Consider the following 20,800-nt stretch of genomic DNA (forward strand, 5'->3'; position numbering starts at 1 on the left):
TGGCTATAAGTAACTTTAGCCTCCTTGAGGGCAGGGTTTGAATCTATTATAATACTGAATATCACAGAAAAAGTTAAAATGTTTCTATGCTTTATACCTGTTCATATAATAAAACTGAAAGATACTTCTAAATGCTCAGGAAGATAATCAACAGCACTTTTCTATCATTGAAATGTGACTATTTGCACATATACAATCCACAAATCAAGTAATTATACAAGGGGGTCTTCATAAAATTTAGAGTAGGGTAATTTAGACCTGCATTTAAGACTCCAGTGTTCACACTGGAGTGCCTAAGTTAAATTCCTGATTCTGGCTCCTGTCTTCGGCCTCCCACCAATGCAGTTTCTGGGAAGCAGCAGTGACAGCTCAAGTGCTTGGGCCCCTGCCACCCATATCAGAGCTGTGGATTTGCATTCCCTAGCTCCTGGCTTCCTACCAGCTACTGCAAGCATCTGGGAAGTGCGCTAGTGATGGGTGCTCTGTCTCTCAAATAAATAAATACATTTTTTAAAGTTCATATCATGAAAAAAAATATGCACAGATTTCAAATTTTTCTTTGCACCAAAATTATCTTTTAGTTCTATTTTTCTGCCAACCTTGGAAGTATCCTCATACATATTTTTTCTATTAAGGGTTCTTTTACAACTTAAAATGATTAAACTGAATCAAAATATATTTTATAAAGTTCAATGGTCCTCAGCATATTTATTCTAATGTTGTACAGAATTATATTTTCATGGGGCTGGCATTGTGGCACAATAGGTTAAGCCACTGCCTCCAACACCAGCATCCCATATTACAGTACGCAGGCTATTCCACTTCCCATGCAGCTTCCTGCTAACACACCTGGGAAGACAGAAGATGGCCCTGGCACCTGAGCCTCTGTCACCCATGTGGGAGAACAAGATAGAGTTCCTGCATCCTGGCTTCTGCCTGGCCCAGATCTGGCTGATGTCACCATCAGATGTGAACCAGCAGATGGAAGATCCCTCTGCCCCCTGCCTTTCAAAAAAATAATTCTTTTTTCTTTTCTTTTTAAGATTTATTTATTTATTTGAAAGACAAAGTTACAGAGAGGCAGTGGCAGAGAGAAAGAGAGAGAGAGAGGTCTTCCATCCACTGATACACTCTCCAAATGACTGCAACAGCTGAAGCCGGGCCCCTCTGAAGCCAGAACCAGTTTTTTCCGGGTCTCTCACGTGGGTGCAGGGGCCCAAGCACTTGGGCCATCATCTACTGCTTTCCCAGGCCACAGCAGAGAGCTGTTAGAAGTGGAGCAGCCAGGTCTCAAACCAGCGCCCATATAGGATGCCGGCACTACAGGCTGCAGTTTTACCTTCTACGCTACAGAGCCAGCCCCATAAATCTTTTTTCTTTAAATTATATTGATTTTTATCAAAATCATTAAATTATAACAGACCCTTTTTTTTAAAAAAAAAGATCAATTTTAAATTATTAAGAGCAGTAGAGATTTGTAGAACCTGGTCAGCTATTGCTAAAATTCAAATATTTCTCCTATAACAATTTTTTGTTTAATGAAAGTATAATCATATACATGCAGTTTTTCAAAACACCTTTAGATTGACTGACCTCAGTGTTTCAGACAACCATAAAGAACTTCGTTTTTAGGCCTTTAATAACGTGTGTGGGAAAATGGTCACAGTGACCTTAGGATCCTGGGAATAATTTGTTTTTAAAAGCAGATGTCAAAATTGCTTGGCTAGCCCTTGGGTTCTGTGCCCCAAGGATAGGAGGTCTGTTTGGGGTATAGGATTTAGGGGGCTAGCGCTAAGGAAAGAAGGGGTCAGAGTGGGCCCTGGCTATAGCTTGGTATCCAGACCAGGGAGTTCAGAGAAGAAAGGGGGAAAGACCTGGAGAGGCAGAGGAGGGTCACGGTCAAGAGCATGGGCTCCAGGTCAGATCCTGAGCCTTCTGCTTGCTCGCTTTGTGATCTCAGGCTGCTTACTTGACTCCCCTGGGCCTCCATGTTCACATCTGCAGAGTGCATAGCCACTACCCACAGCCCAGGGTTTAAGAGAGAACTAAATGAACACACGAATGAAAAGCTCGGGCCAGGGTGAGTCTTCTTCAAGTGGCGGCTTTTGTTACGAAGGCAATTTTGTCGTCGGGGCTGGTACGGAGGAGTGGGCTCGTGGGGTGGTATCTGGCCTTCTTCAGAGGCTTGCAGCAGAGGGGCAGAGATGGCGGCCCGTTTGTGGGCTAGGGGTAAGGTTTCTGGTCTGTAGATCACCAGTGAGATCTGACTTGGAGAAACTGTTTTCCTCCCTGAGCCTCCCCTTTCTTTCCCCACAGGCCGAGGTGCTGGTGTCTGCTGGGGAGGGGTTGTGGACCTGTCAGTCCTTGCAAGTTCCTGCTGCATAAACAGCAGCTGTTAGTCCAGAAAAGACAAAGAAACTGCTTGGCTTCCTTCTACTTTTTAAGTGGGCACACAGTTCTAGTGCACAAGTTCTGTGTACCTGAAATTAAAAGAAACATGAAGCCTTTGAGGAACAATGTACTCACAACAGGAAAAATATGGGAGACAGCTGGATAAAGGAGCTCTTGTAAAATACAAACAAACCCTGGATCATTCATCCTTTCTGTGACACTAAGACATTTTAAAAATGTAATTTTTTCCACATTTATGTCATATCAAAGGCAAAGTGAGAAACAACATACCCCTCCAACATAGTTTATTTTGATTTTGCTTCACCAATTAAATAAAAATTTAGAAATTTTTGATTCAGTTGAATGTTTGCAACCTACTATTTCATAAAAAACTTCATGCCTATTAAAACATATCTTAATTTTTAATGAAGAAATTTGGGATATTCTTTCTTCTTCAATTTAGAATTACAAAAATATATCCTGGGACCTTTCAAACTAAACTGGATGGGGTTAGACTGAGGTCACACTAGCTCAGATGACTGCCTTCTCTCTTCCCTGGAGACCATGTAGTAGTTCCACAGACTGCCATTAGATAGCAGCACAGTACACACCATCAGTCATGTCTCACAATCCCTCCCATTAAGGTTGGAATTACCTCAGTTACACACTCGCACACACATACGCACGCACACACACAGATTCTAATTCAATTAGTGCAGTCGGCAACTCCAGAAAAGAGTAATTCAATTAGTGCATTGTGGAGCTCTACAATACCTCGAAGCAGATGTTCACCATCTTCAGGAACTGGAGCTAGGTTTAAAATACCTGTACTACTCATATATGCCACTACATTATGTCATTTGTCAAAGTGCTTACATATGCTTTTCTGGTTTCAAAGAAAAGACAAGGAAACAAACTCAAGCTTAAGTTTCCAGAAAATTTTCCAGCATCTACACTAAAGAAATAAATGCAATTCTGGGCTGCAGTAATTACAATACATTATCCAAACTATGTTCAAAACAATTTGTATCCACATCGTATTCTATATTATGACATACTTTATACACTATAATAACACACTCTTCCACAGCACTGCCTATAATATGGATGCCACACTGTCAGAGACATTGTCAAGGTAGAATGCATTTCCAAGGAAGGACAATCAGAATAATAACACCAAAATAGGAGGTTCTGAAATATGACACAATAATTATTGATATTTTTCAAAGAAACACTCTTAGAACCAGAAGCAGTCAACCTAGGGAACAGCAAAAATAAGCAACATGATAGTTATCCTCAAACACAAAAATATACAGGCGATTGGTTCCCCAATACCCACCACACACATGGATACCAAATTCTGTGGATTCTCAATTCACATGTAAAAAATGCCATAGTATAGCCTATTCATATCCTCCCACATGCTTTAAGTCATCCCTAGATGACTGACAATGGCTTGTACAATGTAAGTGCCTTGCAAATACTTGTCCTACTGTGTCGTTTAAGAAATGACAAAGGGAAAACATGTTCTGGAGAGAAGTGACCATCAAAGACCTAACTACATTTTCCATACATGGTTGGCTAAACTTGGCATAGATATGGAGAGCCAACTATATAAGAGAAAGAAAATAATTATGTTACTGCCAAAGGTAGAGTTAGAATCAGTGAATGAACAAAAGTTTGGCTTCCTGAGAGAAAACTTCCTAAGAAAACCAACAAAGAAGAGAAGCAGGTGACTCAAGAAGCTCAGCTCTGGGACAGGCATGTGGTACAGCAGTGAAGCTACCACCTTAAATGCCTGCATCCTTATATCACAGTGCCTGGGGTGCAGTCCTGACTCCACTCTACACACCCTGGGAGGCAGCAGTGATGGCTCAGGTAGTTGGGTCCCTGCCACTCAGTGACTGCTTCTAGCTTTGGCCTAGCTCATCCTTGGCCACAGTAAGCATCTGAAGGGTAAGACAGCAGATGGGAGCTGTCTCTGTCAGTCTGTCTGGCTCTATCAGGCTCTCAAATCAAATTTTTAAAAGTTCAGCTCACTAATAATGGTGGTGATCAAGCAGAGATTATTAGATGAACCTCTAGGAAACACATTTCATAATAGACTCCTGTATTTTGTGACATATGTAACTAGATGGCCCTCTGGTGTCCCTTCCAATGCTAAAATTCTCTAGTTCTATAAATTCACTGATTTTTGCTCTTGGGGCAACACTGGAACTTAAGTAATAATATGGAGGTATGACCATAAAAGCCTATAGGCTGTGAAACATTTTTCAACATAATTGTGCAGTATTAACAAAAAGGAAGAAGAAATTTTGTAGTTTCCCCGGACGAGGTCTGAGACTGCATACATGCACATATTTTTAGTCTCATTTCTTAGTTAAACATTTGTATTCCACTTAAGTCTTCCAAGATTGAAAAGAATGGTTTGTTTTCACTCATCCTCTGGAAATCAGCCTATGAGAAATCAATTTCTAGGAGAATGGTTTTTTAAAATTCCCCCACTGAGTCAAGGCAGTGGGTTCTCATAGCTTAGTGCAAATCTATGTCAATATTTGTGCTTTAAAAAACACAGAGCAATACTTAAAAACAACAGTAACTAGTTCTTAATATCCCTCCCTTTGGTCTTACATTCTGAGCACTGTATTTCGAAGTAAGACAATTCTGAATACAAGAGCACAGACAAGAGTGCAGGACTCTCAAATACTAATTCCTCCCCTCCCGGCATGAGCTCAAAGTAGAAATTAAGAAATGCCAGGAATGACTACATCATTTTCCTGTGCATTTCAGTATGTACTCATGAGAGAATAGCTCTTGCTTTTCCCATTTGCAGAGGGGGCTAAGCCAACTAGCTATTCTTTAAAACCATTAATAAGGTTAACTGAAGTACTTTCAACACAAATACTTGCTTTTCCACACTCCAGAAGAACTGCAAAAGCACATTCATTACACTAAGTTGCAAAGCAACTTAAACAGTAACAGAAAGTCCACTGTACTGCTAGAAAATATATTCAACAAATATATGGTGGCTTTCACAATAAAGATTTCCTGTTCATGTGTCATTAAGTTGGAGAAGCATAATTGTTCTCACATGTTAACAATTCATGAACTTTTTACTATAAATACAAAACAGGCAATTAAAAATTTTTTGTCAACATTTTATTCTTTTATAATTTGACTTCTTGTCAAACACATTGGCTAATTAGAGCAGTAAATAAAAGAGCTGGATTCAACACCAGCCCTCCACATCTGACCCCTAAAATTTAAAAAAAAAAGCTGGATTAATTTTTATTTGACTGGCAATACTGTTAGATAGGCAGTCAGTTTAACAAACTAATTCACTGCATCTCTTCTCTTGACCCCCTACTGCTTTCCCAACTTCCCGCCCTCCAGCAAAACAAAAGCCAGATCTAAGGTGATTTCTCTTTCATAGGGAGGAATACATATTAATATTTTAATGTGTTGATCCAAATTTTAATCTCCTTTGAACCCCACTCACAGCCTGTATGTATGTTCCAGGGTTGCATTTATTTGGCTCATTCTCTTTAACATTATCCCTTTTCATACATTTAAGGCAACTACTTCCAACCCCATCAATGAAAGCAGACAAATGGGGGAGAAAGGAATGAACTGCAAACACCTTAAACAAGAAAGGTTGCTTAAAAAACCAAGTGTCACCTTCTGACAGTTCAATATTTCATAGCCAATACAAGGAATGTACAACGACACTGCAACTTTAAATCTCTTCCTCCTGTGTCAGTCTCTCTTTCTCTCATTGTAATGCCAACGGGAACAGCAATCAGAGTGGAGATGTTCAACGTGATAGAGGTCAGGACACCATCGGATCAACGTACCAGAAACACGACCTTGTTTATTTTTTCCCCACAGTATTATTGTTTACAGGGTGCTTTGCTCTTGTACCTTGTGGTTCTTAGCTAAAAGATGAAATTACAGCCCAGGATGAAGCGCTGAGGCACACATCCAATTTGTGTTTCCATCTCAGAAAACAAAAAGCTTCTAAGGCCCTCGGGCTGCCATTCAAACTTGGAGGCTGACATTTTTAACAGCATGAACCAGAGACTGGCAGAGAGAATGATCTAATGCATTTCTGACTTGTCAATCAAAGATCTCACCTCTGCTGTCTTGTAAACAGTTGGGGGCCATCTAACTACATTCATAAACCTAGGGAGAGCTTACTGCCAGCTGGGGTGCTAGAGCCACATGCTCTGGCTTCTATTCACCAAAATCATGATTCAGTTTTACAACTTCACTGTAAATAGTCCACAGGCACATTTCCAGGACTACTGGAACAGAACCAGAGTAGGGAATACAAAAGAGATTTTGGTCAAATACTGTATTATTTTCAAGCTGTTGGAATCCTGTACCCATTTTATACTCATTTTGCCAATTCCCCTCAAAGGACTGCATTATGCTACAGTTGACAAGCTTTAAAAAAAAAAAAATTGTCAGTTTAAAATTCTAGGGGAAATATATTAATATGAATTTCCCTATGGCTTATTGTCAGTAAAGAAGCAGGTACTCTCCCACAACAATGGCTCGTGTAAATCACAGACTACAATGAACAAAAGCAACCATATTTTAGTAAATCAAATCATGTGCTTTCTTTCAAACAGAAAACTTCTCATGTTTATATACAAAACCTTTGTATTAACTAGTTTGAAATTTTTTTTTTTTTTTTGACAGGCAGAGTGGACAGTGAGAGAGAGAGACAGAGAGAAAGGTCTTCCTTTTTGCCGTTGGTTCACCCTCCAATGGCCGCCACGGCCGGCGCATCATGCTGATCTGAAGCCAGGAGCCAGGTGCTTCTCCTGGTCTCCCATGCGGGTGCAGGGCCCAAGCACTTGGGCCATCCTCCACTGCCTTCCCGGGCCATAGCAGAGAGCTGGCCTGGAAGAGGGGCAACCGGGACAGAATCCAGCGCCCTGACCGGGACTAGAACCCAGTGTGCCGGCACCGCAAGGTAGAGGATTAGCCTATTAAGCCATGGCGCCGGCGAAATGGTGTTTTGTGTGTGTGTGTGTGTGTGTGTGAGAGAGAGAGGGAGAGAGAGAGAGAGAGAAACAGACAGACATGAAAACGTAAAATGAGATTACTTACCCTTCTTGGTCTTTCTCTTCTGTTTACAATCATCAAATCCAACACACAAAGTATTAAACTCAATCAGGCTAAGACAAATGTTTTGCTAAAGGATCCTGTATGAAAATGAATATTCCTTTTTTTCATGTGAATTTTACAGGGCACAGAATTTCAATTTAATTCCTACCAAGCCACAGATTCTAGGTTTGCAACAAAGGTCTGGGGGATTTGAACAGTACACCTGAGAACTTTAAAAGGAAGATGACAGATAACCCAGAAGGAGAAGGCATGCTGCAAAAATCCTGCTTCATCATGATGTACTATATCCGGGGTCCAAATAACTATTTCAAAATCTAATAGACTTGATCTCCAGAGGATTGGCCAAGAGAATACAGAAAAGCTCAAAGCTACTAAACATGACTCTCAGGAAAGACAAAACTCATGTGCAGCAGTCCCCAGCAGTACAGCACAGTGCTGTAGTTCTCAGAGGCCTACGCAGCCGAAGAAGACAAGGGAGGTTCTTTTTTAATTTTTCAAATGAGGCATTCTTAAATAACCTGGATTTCCCTCTTCATGAAAAATGACAAAGGAAAGACCTGCCTCAGTGCTGCCTGTCTACTGAGATTACACACCTTGGCAATCCACATAAAAACCAAGTTTAGAAACTAATACAAGGAAAGACAGCAGAAGAATAAAACACTACCATATAAAGCAGCACAACAGTGAAAGAAGCTACAAATGGCTGTGGCAGTGACAAAAAAAAAAAAAAACAAAAAACAAAAAAAACCCAATAATGATTCCTGAACTGAACAGAAGAACTCATGTGGTACTGTGGATTCTACTCAACATAAAGATGACAATGACAAGAAATCTCAGATATTAAGAAAGCAGAGGATACAGGTGAGTCTTAACTGCCCACAGTAAGGATTTGTCTCATAAGGACAGGACACCCACATTTTTTCCCACCATGCTCTTCAAGTTCTCATTAATTCCATTTTTCTAGTTGTGCTTCTTACATTGAGGCAACCTCAGGCCCCCTGGGGTACCTGTAACTCTCCCTTCTGCCATTTGAGTTATTGCTGAAGTTAAGGCAATCAGAGGAAATCCAACATTATTCAATACAAACAAAATAAGCAAGAAACTCTGTAGATCGAAGCTTTTCATTTTCAGATTTATCATGTAAAATAAAAAAAATTTAAGGAAATCTGATTGTCTCACAATAATATGATTTGATTTACTCTAAACAATGGATAATGGTACACGTTACCCAATAAATATTAGCTGCATCACAGACATGTCAAAACACTGTGAAACAGAGGAATCTATTATTACAATTGGAAATAATTACAGTACTCAAATAACCAAGCAGGAATTTGAAAAGACAAGTTAGTCTTGAGACATTTCTCCAAGACAGACTATTTCCGAATAAGGTAAAATGTAGTGAATCCAGGTCATTTCTACTTTTCTTGCTAAGTATGTACATAAAAGTGTAGAAGCTAAACAATAGATTTCAAATGATAGCTAAAAATATTTTAAAATCCATAATTACATTCTCTAAGGTGTATATGGTCTTCAATAATATATTTCCAATATTTTGCACATGTGCTTTAATTTTGTACCTAATCAAGGCTAAAGGGCTACCTTGAGTGTGTCTAATCATTTCCATCTTTTCACTAGACTGTTGCTTATCAATATCAGCATTTTAATTTTGCCATTGTCTATTTATTTATAGAATAAGGGTAAGACAACAGTCAAATAATCACACTAACATACACTGCTGTGAGGATAAAGATATTTCTTTTTTTTTAAAGATTTATTTTTTATTTGAAAGAGTTACAGAGAGAGGTAGAGACAGAGAGAGAGGTCTTCCATCTGCTGGTTCACTCCCCAGATGGCCGCAACGGCAGGAGCTGCACCAATCCGAAGCCAGGAGCCAGGAGCTTCTTCCAGGTCTCTCACGTGGGTGCAGAGGCACAAGGACTTGGGCCATCTTCCACTGCTATCCCAGGCCATAGCAGAGAGCTGGATTGGAAGAGGAGCAGCCAGGACTAGAACCAGCACCCATATGGGATGCCAGCATTTCAGGCCAAGGCTTTAACCCGCTGTGCTACAGTGCCGTCCATGAAGATAAAGATATTGACATCAATGAAACTGAATTCTTAGCTGGCTAGTAGTGCCACCATTTCATAGCTTGAAATGTGCATTTGTTCATCAACTAGAATCCAAATTCAGCATACAGAATCCAATTCAGATGGGATTATCATAATATGAGTTGTGTGAAAGCCAAATGTATAAAACTTGAGGACTGCCCATAAATCAGACTCGGCATGCTTTCCTTTTGGTCTGTTTCAATGTGTGGCCTTTGGAATGACTGTTTAATTATCATTTCTTTCTGAATACAGAACATCTCTGTGTGTGTGCAGGTACCACTAGCAATTTGTAGTTTATTTCTTCTTCCATCATGTATATGCCATTTGATAGCTTTATTCAAATTATCTAAGTCTAATCATTGATTAGTTCAGAAAAAGTATCACGTATTATACTTGATACTGGAAATGCAAAATGGACAAAACAATGCCTTGTCAATGAACTCACAGTCTAATGGAGAAGAAAGACAAATCAACAAACCCAACAGTACTCATGTATCAGTTCAATGACATGTAGCCATTGCATGCTCTGTCTAGTTTAAGGGACAGAAAGTAACGATTTGGGAGGGCTTTTATACTAGCTCACGCTGAATATAAACTTGAAGGTTAGGAATTAGCCAGGTAGATAAAGGCAGAGGGCAGGTGATAAGAGAGGATAGTTATTCAGGATAGGGCAGGGAGAAAGGATATGCAGAACATGCGTTAGAGGTTTTGGTGATGCACTGTGTAATTTTCAAGCTGTAGGAATCCTGTGCCAATTTCCCACTGCACCGTACCTTTGGGGAACTGCAAAATTTGATATGTATAAGAATTACATGAAAGCAAAAGGGTGTTGGCTTTAATTAGTTGGGCTGAACAAGCTCAAACTTTACTCAACCTAAAAACATGTTAATGGGACCGGCACTGTGGAGTAGCGGGTAAAGCTGCAACCTGTAGTGCCGGCATCCCATTTGGGCACCAGTTCAAGTCCTAGCTGCTCCACTTCCAATCCAGCTCCCTGCTAATGCGGCTGGGAAAGCAGTAGAAGATGGCACAATTCCTTGGGCCCCTGCATCCATGTGGAAGACCCAGAAGAAGCTCCTGGCTCCAGACTGGCACAGTTCTAGTCGTTGTGGCCATTTGGGCAGTGAACCAGCAGAGAGAAGACTTCTCTCTCTCTGTCTCTCCTCCTCTCTCTGTGTAACTCTTTCAAACAAATAAATAAATCTTAAAAATAAATAAAATAAATAAAATATAAAAACAAGTGAGCAACTAACCACAGTTAAAAGAGTGGCCAAAAATTAGTGTTGCCAATTAATGAATGTAGCATTTGGGCAACAATATGAGGTAGATAACATTCAATGAATTCTGAATCAATGCAAAGGTAATACATGAGAGGACATGTAAGATAGTTTCTTTCTTCTTTTTATTTCTCTGTATTTTCTCTGTTAAATTTTATAATTTCATAATAAAAACATTTTAAAACAAAACTATTATTCATGTGGGCATGACTGTGTGTACACATATACTAAATGCATAGATATTTCAGATAGAAGGAAACCAACATAGTAATATTACCTTAAAGTTAGAGGATTATTCGTGATATTTTCTTGTTTATATATTCACCAAACAATTTACTTATTTCACCATAAATAAAATTATAAGCAGGAAAACAATTTCTCCATAAAATAAAAACTTTTTGATTTGTCACTCTCTGAAAGCCCTTAATGTGAAAGGTGTTGCTGGGATAAATATAGGTCAAATGTTAACACATGCACAGAAAAAACACAAGTTTGTTTTACCATACAGTAATTGTGCTGTGCTAAAATTATTTATAAATAATGGAAGGAGGGCAATTAAATAGTGCTTGATAAGCATTTTAGTCATGGGATAATTTCCCCCAGTAAGGTTTGACTATTAATTTACATTCAGTGAGATAATCTATATTCTCTTAAAATCTCAAAAAAAAAAAAAGAAGTCTTCTATTTATTTATAATGTTGCTTGCCTTTACTAGTGAAGTTCCATTTCAACATACTACTCTGTAGATGCTAAGTAGACTTCTAAGTGTTCTTAAGTAGTAAAATACAGTCTTTCTCCTGATTTCAATCAACAACAATTTCAACCTTTGCCAAGGGATCCTAGTTAATTTTTTTTTTTTTTTAAAGATTTTACTTATCTATTTCAGAGGTAGAGTTATAGAGAGAGGGAGACACACACAGAGAGAAAGAGGTACTACATCTGCTGGTTCACTCTCCAAATGGCTGCAACAGCTAGAACTCGGCTGACCTGAAGCCAGGAGCCAGTTGTTTCTTCCTAGACTCCCATTGAAGTGCAGGGGCCTAGGAGCCTGGGCCATTTTCCACTGCTTTCCCAGGCCACAGCAGAGAGCTGGATCAGAAGTGGAGCATCTGGGAATCAAACTGGAGCCCATATGGGATGCCCATACAGCACCACAGTGCCAGCCCCTGATAAATCTTTTTTCAAAAAAAATTTGACTCTTAAGATAATTTATGCTTACTAAAAGAATGCAGTGGGGGCCAGCGCTGTGGTGCAGTGGATTAACACCCTGGCCTGAAGCACAGGCATCCCATATGGGCGCCAGTTCGAGGCCCAGCTGCTCTTCTTCCAATCCAGCTCTCTGCTATAGCCTGAGAAAGCAGTGGAAGATGGCCCAAGTCCTTGGACCCCTGCACCCATGTGGGAGACCTGGAGGAAACTCCTGGCTCCTGGCTTCGGATTGGTGCAACTCTGGCCATTGCAGCCAACTGGGGAGTGAACCATTGGATATAGGATCTCTCTCTCTCTGCTTCTCCCTTCTCTGTGTAACTCTTTCAAATAAATAAATAAATCTTAAAAAAAAAAAAAAAAGAATGCAGTGATTTCAAAGACAGACAAACCATGAAGGTGTTGAGACCATCCTTAAATATATATGGCAATATTGGGCAGGCGCTGTGGCTCAATAGGCTAATCCTCCGCCTTGCGGCGCCGGCACACCGGGTTCTAGTCCCGGTCGGGGCGCCGGATTCTGTCCTGGCTGCCCCTCTTCTGAAAGGCCAGCTCTCTGCTGTGGCCAGAGAGTGCAGTGGAGGATGGCTCAAGTCCTTGGGTCCTGCACCCCATGGGAGCCCAGGAGAAGCACCTGGCTTCTGCCATCAGATCAGCGCGGTGCGCCGGCAGCAGCGCGCCAACCGCGGCAGCCATTGGAGGGTGAACCAATGGCAAAAGGAAGACCTTTCTCTCTGTCTCTCTCTCTCACTGTCCACTCTGCCTGTCCAAAAAAAAAAAAAACAACAACAACAACAACAACAAAAATATATGGCAATATTAACAGTAAGAGTATTTCTACTGAGACAAGTACTTTGAAAAATTACTTGACTATTTCTTTAAACAGTTTAAAATATAATCAAAATGCCTATAAACAAGTTGTGGTATGCTGATACAATGGAATATATTCAGTAATAAACTACTTCAGAGAGATGTTTGGCAAAACAGCTAAGATGCCCCTAGGGATGCCCGCATACCAGATAAGAATGCCTGGGTTAGAGTCCTGCGTCCACTTCTGATTCCAGCTTTCTGTTTAATGTGCACCCTGGGAGGCAGCTTAGTAGGTTCATGCCACCCACATACATGGCAGACTGGGACCGAGTTCTGGGCTCCTGGTCCCAGCCTGGCCCAGCCTTGCCTGTAGAGGCATTTTGGAAGTGAACCAATAGACAGAAGATCTCAGTTTGTCTTTCTGTCTTTCAAATAGAATGGAAAAAAAAAATCACTACTAGTATACCCAACTCATAAGAAACGACTAATACACCCAACATAGATAAATGTCGACCAAAAGAAAACAGACACAAAAAGAATAATCCTGCAAGACTACATGTACACTAAGTTCAAGAACAGGCAAAACTAATTTTTAATGACAGAACAGTAATCACATATGGGGAATGGGTACTGACTGGAAATGGTTATGAAGGAACTTTCCCAGGTTATGTAATATTCTGGATCTTGCCAGTAAGGTAGGCTATACAAATTTATACATTTGTCAAAATTCATCTAAAAAATTAATTAAGATATGTGCATTTTACGTGTTAATGTAACCTAAAGAAAAATTTAAGTAAATAAGATCCAAACCAGAAAAATGTAAATGTATTAAGACTGTTGTAATTCCAGCAGTGGAAATATGAAAGTATGAAGTTCAAGTCCAGTTTCTGCCAATCAGTCAGCCAGTAATATTTAGCACCTGTGTATGCTGAACTTGACGTAGAACAAACTATTGAATTAACAGGATAAAACCAGAACATAAGCTCATTTCTGCTACATAAGACATAATAATCTCATTGAAGATAAGTAATTATTTATATTTACAGCAATATGGAGAAAATTATCTTATCAATATCCGAACCAAGAATAAGGTTCTCCATATTACAGAACTGTGTTGTAGATTATGAGGAAAAAATAATAATTTTTTAATAGTATACTGTTTTATACAGGGTGAAAAACACTATTTGATGAAAGCCTTTAAACCTAGTCCTCTGTGCATTTTCCTAATAATATAAAACTCAATAATCTGCCAAATGCTGTTCTGAAGACTTAATATAAAATCAGCTCATTTAACCCTAGCAGCATTCCCAATTTAAAGGTAAGGAAATTAAGGTATGCACAGGTCACATATTTATAAATAAGCACACTGAGAAACTAACAAAGCCAGATCTGAATCCCAGGCAACCTGGCACCAAGGTCCATGCTCTTAATTATTACACCATATAGCCACCTCTAGGATTCTATCATAAGGTGTTTCTTAAGCTTTTCATTCCTGCCTATGCCACACAATTTCACTTCTGCAACATAATTCAAAGCCCATTTTGTTACTGAATTTTCAAGCAAAATTTCTTTCTTTTTTTAAAGATTCATTTATTTATTTGAAAGAGTTACACAGAGAAGGAGGAGCAGAGAGAGAGAGAAATAGAGAGAGAGAGAGAGAGAGAGAGAGAGAGAGAGAGAGAGAAAGTCCTCCATCCACTGATTCACTCCCCAAATGGCCACAATGGCAGGAACTGAGCTGATCCAAAGCCAGGAGCCAGGAGCTTCCTCTGGGCCTCCCACACGGGTGCAAGGGCCCAAGAAGTGGGGGCCTCCTCCACCGCTTTCCCAGGCCACAGCAGAGAGCCAGATCGGAAGTGGATCAGCTGGGACCTGAACCAGCGCCCATGTGGAATGTCAGCACCGCAGGCCGCGGCCTCACCTGCCACAGCAGCAAAATTTCTTAATAAACCTTTCCCCAAACTTATTCTAAAAGCAGTAGCCTATGCGGGGATGTGGTATTTATTTTTTTTTAATATTTTTTGTTTTAAGATTAAACAAACCAAAGGTGAATTTGTTCATAATTCTTTCCTTCTTTCTTTATAAAGATCTTTATATAATTTATTTTTCTATTTGAAAGGCAGAAAGGCAGAGTTACAAAGAGTGAGGGAGAGAGAGAGATCTTCCATCAGTTGGTTCACTCCCAATACGGCTGAATCGGCCAGCCAAAACTAGCAGTCAGGAGCTTCATCCAGTGTCCCTCTTAGGTGCAGGGGCCCAAGCACTTGGGCCATCTTCCACTGCTTTCCCAGGCTCATTAGCAGGGAGCTGGATCAGAAGTGGGGCAGCTGAGACTTGAACCAGCACACCTAAAGGAAGCTGGCACTGCAGGCTACAGTTTAACTCTCTTTGCCACAATGCCGGCCCCTCCTGTCTTTAGGCTGCTTCAGTATCACCTCATGGAGGCTTTTGGTGTAGCAGTTGAGATGCCACTTAGATGCCTACAATCCCATTTTGGAGTGCCTGGGTGTGAGCTCTAGCTCCACTTTCCGATTCCAACTCCCTACTAATGTGCACTCTGAAGACAGCAGGCAATGGGGGCTGGCATTGTAGTATAGCAAATAAAACCAGCACCTGCAACGCTAGCATCCCATATGGGCACAGGTATGTGTCCTGACTGCTCCACTTCCAATCCTGCTCCCTGCTAATGGCTTGGGAAAAGTAGAAGATGGCCAAGTGTTTGGGCCCTGCAACCATATGGGAAACCTGGGAGAAGCTCCCAGGTCTGACTGTTATGGCCATCTGGGGAATGAACCTGTAGATGAAGAACTCTGTTTCTCTAACTCTTTGAAATAAACTGCTTTAGTCCAAATGAAAATCTGAATTTTTCTTGGTATCTTGGTGTCCAAGTCAGAAGATTTTAACTTGTATAGGTTTTAATTGTGTATGACTACCTTTATCATTTACCCAATACAGTTCAAACCATCATTATATGTTGAGCCTCAATACCAAAGCTTCAATATGGGGCACTGTGGAGATCTTTTAACAAGAGATCACAGGGCTGGCGCTGTGGCGTAGTAGGTAAAAGCTGCCGCCTGCAGTGCCAGCATCCCATATGGGCACTGGTTCGAGTCCCGGCTGCTTCACTTCCGATTCAGCTCTCTGCTGTGGCCTGGGAAAGCAGTAGAAAATGGCCCAAGTCCTTGGGCCCCTGCACCTGAGTGGAACACCCAGAAGGAGCCCCTGGCTCCTGGCTTCAAATCGGCACAGCTCCAGCTGTTGTGGCCATCTGGGGACCTCTCTCTCTCTGCCTCTCCTCTGTGTAACTCTGACTTTCAAATAAATAAATCTTTAAAGAAAAAAAAAAAAAAAGACTAACTAGTGTCTACTGAATCCTTATGCCCACATCTGCAGTGGGGAAAAGCAGCAGGAGGGGAGCAACATAGTAATAACTTGTGATTTTACCTTGCATGACCAATGACTAAAAGGACAGCAACTTCTCATGTGCTTTATTTGCCAATTGTGTATTTTCTTTGGTATTGCATCTAGACAAATCTTTGCCTGTTAATTTATGGAGCACTTCATCTTATTATGCTTTATATATTCTGAATACAAGTTTTTTTTTTTAATCAGACATGCATTTTACAAATAATGTTACCAGTTTGTACCTTACCTTACCATTTTTAAAAAAGATTTATTTATTTATTTAAAAGTCAGAGTTACCCAGAGAGAGAAGGAGGGGCAGAGAGAGGTCTTCCATCTGCTGGTTCACTCCCCAATTGACCGCAACAGCCACAGATGCGCTGATCTGAAGCCAGAAGTCAGGAGCTTCTTCTGGGTCTCTCATATGGGTGCAGGGGCCCAAGCTGCTTTCCCAGGCACATTAGCAGAGAGCTGGATTGGAAATGGAGCAGCCAGGACTTGAACCGGTGCCCATATGGGATGCCAGCACTGCAGGTGGCAGCTTTACCCACTATACCATAGTGCCGGCCCCACCTTACCATTTTTAAACTGTGTCTTTTCAAAAGCAGAGAATTTGAAGAGGGATGAAGTCCAACATTGGATACCTTTATGGTTTATGCTTTTTGTGTCTCATTTATGCCTAACCCAAAGTTTAATAATTTTAGTTCAGATTTAGGTCTATGATTCATTTCAAGTTAATTATTATATATTGTACAATTAACAGCCAAGGTTCACTGTTTGGCATATGGAATCCAATTGTTCCAACATAATTTGTGGGAAAAAAGGCTGAGATCAATGGATTTTAATATAACAACACAGGCAGTTTACTACTTTGTTTTCAGATCCTATACAGCAACTAATCTTTAAGTAATTATAGTTCCTGAAAAGTGTATTAAAATATTCCTCCCTTTAAGTTATATATTTATGTGAGGCCAGATATCTTTCATATATGTTACCCAAAATATACAACACATTGAATACAGGAACAGAGATGTGAATCCAGCTGGTTTTTATTAAGCCAGACATTAAAGAGATTTTTAAAAATGTAATACAATGCCAGTCTTAATTTCTTTGAAAATATACTTATCCATTAAAATGCTATTCATATTAATATGCCATAAGTTTATTATCGCTGTTTTAAGTGAATTAGTAAATTAATATTTAATTTTCTGCTCATTTTGAATAAAAATATAGTAAATATCAATAGATATAATCCATATAAACAAAAGTATTTTGGTATCCTCATAAATTTTAGAAGCGCAAAGAGGTTCTGAGGCCAAAACCAAACTGCCATCATTTGTCCCTTTCATTACTGAAATTATTGCTCTTATAGCCAGAGTAATGCATCTGGTTGCCTCTTCATCCAGCCAGAGAAATTCAGATCTGACCAGGTCTGACCTGTTTTCAGAGCCCTGTGGTAGTATTAAGATATAAGTCTTAGTATTAAGACTAGCAAGGCCTGAGTGATCAAGCTTCCCCAGGCTTTCTCATTCCCTTCTCCCCTTTCTTTTTATTCTCTAAAAAAGTCTTATTTTCAGTAGGGTCCATAATTGCACCAAGCCCCACCTGTCCTTGGGACCTTTGTACTGGCTCTACCTCAAGCCTAAAATATTACCTCTCTCTCCACTCCTCCCCTTTGTCTCATTAGTTCCCACTCATCCTTATTCCCCCTCAGGTTAGGTAAGGTCTCTTCTATATAATTCTTACAGTTCCCTGCATATTTCTTTTTTTTTTTTTTTTTTTTGACAGGCAGAGTGGACAGTGAGAGAGAGAGACAGAGAGAAAGGTCTTCCTTGGCCGTTGGTTCACCCTCCAATGGCCGCTGCGGTTGGCGCGCTGCGGCCGGCGCACTGCGCTGATCCGATGGCAGGAGCCAGGTGCTTATCCTGGTCTCCCATAGGGTGCAGGACCCAAGTACTTGGGCCATCCTCCACTGCACTCCCTGGCCACAGCAGAGAGCTGGCCTGGAAGAGGGGCATCCGGGACAGGACCGATGCCCCGACCGGGACTAGAACCCGGTGTGCCGGCGCCGCAAGGCGGAGGATTAGCCTAGTGAGCCGCGGCGCCGGCTAGTTCCCTGCATATTTCTTTTATAGAATTTATAAGTTTGGGAGAGTGTACTTTGGAATTACATTATTTAGCACCTCTTTTATTTCACAGAATAGAAATATAATAAACATGTATATAAAACAAGTAAAAATCTGGCAACATGTGAAAAATCATTAATTTTCATCAAATTTTCACAGTGGTCATGAACATCATCTCTAGATCCCTGGAACGTCTCTCCTGATAGGAATATCTGTTGGCCTGGGGGCTTTACTTATTGGACAAAAGTGACTCACGTTGGGGGCTCTGAACCACACTTTATCAGTTCCAATACCAGGAGGAGACAGGGACTAAAGGAATTAGCATGACCTATGGGAGGGGCTGGAGACTAAAGGCAAGCCAGGTGGGCAATACGTGATGGAGCCTTGGCTAGTTTCAAGCCTGGCAATCTCCTGTGTATGCTGCTACACAATATGGCTGGGAGGCAGTAACTCCATCCATGACTCCACAGGGAGAGGATGACAGGAAGCTCTACATTTTGACCCTTCCAAGATTCTGCCCTATGTATCACTTCTATGGCTAATTTTAACCGGTATCTTTTCTCTATTATAAACTGAGTATAACTGCTTTCTGTAAGTTCTTGAAGTCTTTTCTAGCAAATTATTAAAGTGATTGTGAAAGCCCTTAAACTCACAACTGGTATCTGAAGTAAAAGCAGTTTTGAATGACTTGGTCTCAGATGCTGCATACTGGCTAAACTCATTGCAACAACTTTTCAAGGTCATATCACAGGGGTTGGTGCTGTGGCCCAGCGGGTTAAAGCCCCAGTCTGCAGTGCCAGCATTCCACATGGGCACCAGTTCGAGTCCCGGCTACTCCATTTCCAATCCAGCTCTTTGCTGTGGCCTGGGAAGGCAGTAAGGATTGCCCTAGTCCTTAGGCCCCTGTGCTCGCATGGGAGACCCAGAGGAAGCTCCTGGCTCTAGGCTTCAGATCGGCACAGCTCCAGCCATTGCGGCCGAATGGGGAGTAAACTAGCAGATGGAAGACACCTCTCTCTCTCTCTCTGCCTCTCCTTCTTTCTCTGTGTAACTCTTTCAAGTAAATAAATAAATCTTTAAAAAAAAGATCATATCACAAAGATTTAAGACTTGATATAACCAACACATTTAACTATATTTTATCTCACAGTACAAATCAAAATTTAATATTAGATCCTGTGAAAGAAAAATGGGAACCTCCAGCATTATCATCGCTAAAGTAGTATCATAAAAAATTAGTAAATGTTAGCACAGGTGAGGAATGCAGAATACTTAAATTCCCTCCTTGTAACTAAGACTTAGTCATAAGCACTCTAATACTTACAGCTTGCCTTTGAATTTCTTCCAAATAAAATATGAATTATGTAGACCAAAAACAAATAAAAACTAAGTTGTTGTGTGTTACTATAAAATAATAAGCACATTTAGCATTTAGGGGGACAGGTAACAATTCTGCCAAGAGAACAATCATTTGATACTATAATCTGTAAACAAATGGGCACCAAGCTCTTCCTCACATTTTCCCCTGTAAGTTTGCATGTTCTTTCTCAATAGTTTTCCTCTCACGTTCTGGTACTCTTCTTATCTCTAGGAAGAGGTCAGGGGAACTAGAATCTGTCAATCTATGCAAGACCAGCTGGACTGCTTTAAGCTGAATACTGTACCCAAAAGCCATTTCCACCTAGAAATTGGAACCATTACTCAAGATACTAAAGTTCTTAAAATGTATATATATTTTACATATATATATATGTATAGCTGTATAACAACAAGGAGATACTGTGAATAGAGCACTTATATTTTTAGCAATTACAAAAACATAAGGTGATGTTCAGGCAACTGATTGCAATTAACTGGTTAAGTACATTAATTGGCTTTATGTAGGTCCAGAACAAATATTACACATTGAATTGCTATTTACTTAGATTAAAATTGACTATCATATTTCTACTCAGATCTGAAAACCAATGGTCAAGCTGTACTATGTCAGTTTTCGCAAGCCAATCATGCCAAAAATGATCAGTCTGGATCTACATTAAAATTAATCATTAAAGGAGTACCAAGGGATGTGAAATACAGGCAATAAGAAGGAGAAAGGGTGAATGTTAAGTAAAGCATGGGAAAGAGGAGGGACAAACTAATGCATTACACATACACACTAATGCCCACAAATAACCCAGAGACAGAGAGAGTACCTGGAAAGCTGTGAGTGCGCCAGTCCCTGGGTTATACAGGCATCGCAGCGAAGGCATGCTGTCCGCCAGGCTGGAGCAGCCCAGCCACAGAGACCTGGGCATAGAGCACTGCAGAGAGAGGACAACTATGAGATGGGACAGTATGAG

At 40.5% G+C, this 20,800-nt stretch overlaps 1 protein-coding gene across 8 annotated transcripts in view; it reads right to left on the bottom strand.

The window, feature by feature from the left end:
* The window catches only part of BTRC (beta-transducin repeat containing E3 ubiquitin protein ligase), a 208,526-nt gene that overhangs the window by 119,138 nt on the left and 68,588 nt on the right, over positions 1-20,800 (bottom strand). For 4 of the 8 annotated variants that reach the window (XM_062214008.1, XM_062214007.1, XM_062214005.1 and 1 more), the window contains exon 2: positions 20,654-20,761. The exons of 3 other annotated variants lie outside the window; for them this stretch is intronic. In XM_062214008.1, coding sequence (XP_062069992.1) covers positions 20,654-20,761 — 108 coding nt within the window. Of the gene's footprint in view, positions 1-7,509; positions 7,579-20,653; positions 20,762-20,800 lie in introns of those variants that run through there. One more of the 8 variants, XM_062214012.1, reaches the window with a different exon arrangement.

The sequence above is a fragment of the Lepus europaeus genome, chromosome 17, assembly GCF_033115175.1.
Source record: "Lepus europaeus isolate LE1 chromosome 17, mLepTim1.pri, whole genome shotgun sequence".
NCBI classification, from domain to species: Eukaryota; Metazoa; Chordata; class Mammalia; order Lagomorpha; family Leporidae; genus Lepus; species Lepus europaeus.